This window comes from Triticum urartu, chromosome 4 (assembly GCF_003073215.2).
Source record: "Triticum urartu cultivar G1812 chromosome 4, Tu2.1, whole genome shotgun sequence".
Classification (NCBI taxonomy): Eukaryota; Viridiplantae; Streptophyta; class Magnoliopsida; order Poales; family Poaceae; genus Triticum; species Triticum urartu.
The window spans coordinates 586,803,250-586,807,931 of NC_053025.1; the positions used below are offsets into that span (position 1 = coordinate 586,803,250).

At 47.9% G+C, this 4,682-nt stretch overlaps 1 protein-coding gene across 1 annotated transcript; it reads left to right on the top strand.

Moving 5' to 3' along the window:
* Positions 1–851: 851 nt before the first annotated feature.
* Positions 852–4,249, top strand: LOC125552920 (protein KINESIN LIGHT CHAIN-RELATED 1-like). Its single transcript, XM_048716644.1, has 2 exons — positions 852–2,536; positions 3,815–4,249. Exons 1-2 carry the CDS (start codon positions 1,041–1,043, stop codon positions 3,993–3,995), a joined length of 1,677 nt encoding a protein of 558 aa, XP_048572601.1. The 5' UTR covers positions 852–1,040; the 3' UTR covers positions 3,996–4,249.
* The last annotated feature ends 433 nt before the right edge of the window (positions 4,250–4,682 follow it).

The window sequence follows — 4,682 nt, forward strand, 5'->3', positions numbered from 1 at the left end:
CTAATTGATGTCATGGTTGTCTTTGACATATTAGAACACTCATATGGATGTATGCATACATCAATTTATGTATTATGCCTAGCATGTTTTCCCCGCCACGCCCTAGCCTTGCAAGAGACGTGCATCCTTACGCGTGTCACATCCCAATTGATGATACTAACAGTCAGCTTTGGATTTGCAATCTACCTTTGTTTTCAACACAATCTCCAATAATATTGACTCCCATCAAATGGGATTACATGCTTATATACGTACGTGTCTATCATTAAATCCGAGCCGTGAATAATAGATCAAAAAATCAGAATAATTTTGATGGTGTGGATTAATGCGAGGCCCAAAATAGAACCATGTATTATGCTTTAAAAGTATGTGATAAATAGATAGGTAGAATTTTCAGTCGACTGTTTTTTATTGCTCGGGCAAATTACGTGACCGTTGGAATCATAGTATGTTTTCATGACGGCGGGGCATCTTTTTCTTGTTTTTGTATAAGCCTTTCTCTCGGATGTGTGTCTGTTCGTCCCCGTCCGAGCCAGCTCATGGTCCTGAACAGAGAGAATATATCACACAATTGTTTCATAGCGTTTTTATTCTGTGCAACCTAGGCCACGGCAGTACGCATGCCTACGGTTTTGACCAAATTTTGGCAAAAATTGCCCCCCAAAAAACGAACTATAGCGAAATTTTGCATAGCTTCTTTAAGCTGAAAAGATTTTTTTTTTTTTGAGAAGCTTTAAGCTGAAAAGCTTGCCGGAGAGGAACGCAAGCATGTGGATGGAGTCACGCAGTGGCCTGCTAACCCGAGGCCAGTGGGCCATCCGACCCGGAAAGGAGAGATGCCTCGGCGGCTCGGCGCTCCCCCTTCGGCCCTACCCAACCGTGCTCAAGCCCAACGGACCGGGAGAGCCGAGCGCTGCACCTCCGTGTAGGATCGCTGCTCACTCGGACTTCCCGCCGGCGCCGCCGCACCGGCCGCGCGACGTTTCCCGGCTTAAACCCTCCTCCTCCTCGCCACCTCGCCGCCGCTAAACCCGGCGGAGATGCAGCGCCTCCACAGATCCCTCCTCCTCGCCGCCCGCTCCAGCCCCCTCGCCCGCCACCGACCCCCACTCCCTGTCCCTCTCCATCCCCTTTTCCCTCTCCACCGCCCCCCGCCTCCCCGCACCCTCCCCTTCTCCACCGCAGCCCTACCCACGCCCCCTCCCCGCGATGGGGCGCCGACCGCCCAGCCCACCGCCGACGCCCTCGCCTCCCTCGAGGCCGCCGAGCGCCAGGAGTCCTCGGGCGACCACCAGAAGGCCCTCGACCTCGCCCTCAAGGCGCTCGGGCCCCTGCAGCAGGCCCACGGCGGCTGGTCGCTCCCCGTCGCGCGCGCGCTCCGCCTCGCGGGCGCCGCGACCTGCCGCCTCGGCTCCCTCGCCGACAGCCTCGACTCCCTGGAGGCCGCCGCCGAGATCGTCGATCCCCTGCAGGGCGGGGGCGCCGAGGCCGCCACCGTCGCCGCCGCCGTGCACGACCAGCTCGCGCGCACCAAGACGGCCATCGGCCGCCGGTGGGAAGCCGTGGCCAGCTTCCAGCGCGCGCTGGAGCTCAAGTGCCGGTTCCTGGGTGCAGGGAGCGCGGAGCTGGGCGATGCTTACAGGGACGCCGCCGAGGCCTACGCGGGGGTGCTGTGCTTTGATAAGGCGCTGCCGTTGTGTCTGAAGGCGTTGGAGATTGCGGAGAAGCGGTCCGGTGAGGGCTCCGCCGAGGCGGCCAAGGTCCGGCGGGTCCTCGTGGTTGCTTATACCGGGCTGGGTCGCAACGAGGAGGCGTTGGAGCAGAATGAGCTTGTTAGGATGGAGTATGAGAGGTTGGGGCTGGATGCAGAGCTTTCTCTGATTGAAATCGACGGGGCCAGCCTGCGCATTCTGTTGGGGAGAACAGAGGACGCGATGAATGAACTTAAGAAGGTGATGAAGCGGGCTAACAAGGAAAGCGAGGAGCGTGCACTAGCATTTGTCGCGATGGCGAAGATTTTGTGCTCTGAGGAGAGGTCCAGCGACTCGAGGCGGTGCTTGGAGATTGCTCGTGAGACTCTTGATGCAAAGCGTTCCGTAAACACTGAGCGGGTCGCTGGGGCATACACCGAGATATCAATGTTGTACGAGTCAATGAATGAATTCGAGATGTCTTTGTGTTTGATGAAGAAAACACTTGCATTTCTCGAGGGTGCCTCAGGGATGCAGCACATTCAGGGGAGCATCTCTGCAAGGATGGGTTTTCTCCTCCTGCTGACAAAACGAATTGATGAGTCTGTTCCTTTTCTGGAGAAAGCTATTGAGAAGCTGAAGAACTGCTTTGGACCAATGCATTTTGGGTTAGGATTTGCTTACAAGCATCTGGGCGAGGCTTATATTGAAATGGGCCAACCGGAATCATCTATTAAATTCTTTGGTCTTGCAAGTGACATAATTAATGCTGCATTTGGGCCGAAACATGAGGATTCCATTGAGATCCTTCAGTGCACTGCAAATGCGTATGGACTGATGGGGAGGTAATTTATTTTGCCCTGTTCATACTTTACTAGTCTTTACTATTATTTAAAATAAAGATGCTGCTATCCTTTAGAGTTACCTGTAGGCTATTAAGTTATCCAGAGTTTATCTATGGAACTGAAGGCAGCATGCAAAATGTCTCAGTTGAAGTACTATACTCCCGCTCTGCCGTCTCGTAGAAACTGACTGAGCGATTCTGAGATAGCGTCAGAAATATCGTCAACATTCAATATGTGTTATGTTGTGCAGCACATTCAATAGTATTTCATTTGGTTTTCCTGTCTTAAGTAATTGAGCAACTATATGGTGTAGTGCCAGTTATGATTAGTAGGTCATTATGCAACCACTGCTGCAGTTGTTGTTTGCATAGAAGAGTCTCCGGAAGTCCTGCTGTTGGTGCTTGCAAAATAATAATAATAAACTTTGCTTGCAGACTTTTTGTTTCCATATCATTCTGGTGGTAGCATAGATGAAATATAGGAAAAAAAATGTTTAGTTGTTTCCTAATACAGCAAGGGACAGCTCTACATTGAGATAGAAAATAACTGTATACAATTAGAAGTGAAATCCTGCTTACATCACAGTTTAACCTTATAAACCCAAAAGTGTAAACTTAAGCTTGGCCAAGCAGGGATGTAGTGCTAATCTGTTACTCCCTCCGTCCCATAATATAAGAGCGTTTTTGACACTACACTAATGTAAAAAACGCTCTTATATTATGGGACGGAGGGAGTACTTAGTAAGGGCAGAAAAGGTACGGGTCGTGTCAGCTTAAGAATTGGAACATATCCTATCATAATTATAATTGGTCTTTCTTGAGCACACTCCATGCCTACCTGCAGATATGGATGGATTTCCCATTAATTAGCAAATATATAACTCTTGTATGAAAAACTGAAGGTCCCATGTTTGGTGCTTTATGCCTTTATGAGTAATGAATGAATGCGAAACTATATTCAAGTTGAACTATCTGTAGTTGATGTTTGTTCTGTTGGTTTGTGTGATGCTGTCAGCATTTTACCGAATTGAACCCCTCTCCCCCCTAGTTTGGGGGCATGTACATAGTAAAAAGCAGATGCTACATTAATTAGTGTATGCATTGTTGAGCAGTCAGTTATTTGATTGCTGACTTCAATTTATGTTTTGTGGGTTAGATCTGTTATGGAACAACTGGATGCAATTTTCTGACCATGTTCTAACGATTTATAGTAAAGTACTTGTATATGTTGTGGATACCCCTGTCGCTATTTTACATTCGATACTGCTTCTTATTGCAGCTACAAGAATGCCATGGATTTTCAACAACGAGTTATAGATGCTTATGAAAGCTGTGGCCCTGGTTCAGACTATGAGATAAGAGAAGCTCATAGGCTTCTAGAGCAGATAAGGAAGAAGGCAGAAGGATCACCTTCTGCAGTATTTCCTGCAAACACATTGCCCGTGCTTCCTGAAAACTGATAATAGCGCCTCTCCTGGCATCTGTTAGATGAAGATGACTCAGTGGTAAATTAAGATTTCATCAGCGACCCTCTCAGGTCTTTTAACTACTACTTTGGCGCCCAATGTCATTAGATGTGATCACGTCATGTGTTCTATTTGGGGAGACAGAGCATGCAGATTACCCACCTTCAAGATTATAGGTATCATGTATGATTGTATACAGTTTTCATCAATATTACTTGAAGAATGTTTCCATATATTTTCTGATTTCATGGGGATCTTGTCAAAGAATTATATCTGGTTGGGCTGGTTGAATCAGCTACCATCAACTGATTTGCCGAACAAGTAACATAAAAAAGAGTGTCTCGTGAAAGCGGCAGATAAACATAAGTCATGGGCATGGTTGGGTGCTGTGGCTTATACCTTTCACATTTGCCCTGTGAATTTTCTGTCGTTTTAAGCATACCTGCCCAGTTCCAAATGGCAATACAACTATTGCCTGTCGGAGAACGGTTGTAGTATTAGTTTGTGCATCAGATATCTTGATACACTGTGCCCAGCAATCTACAATTTTTGTTCATGTAATATCCCTTGGGAAAGTGAGGACTGTCGCATTACACGCATGTTTGATTCCTGTGGTGGTTCACTATTTGCTACTGAGCGTTGAGTTTCAGTTTTGTCCATATAATCTGGAAAAACTGACAT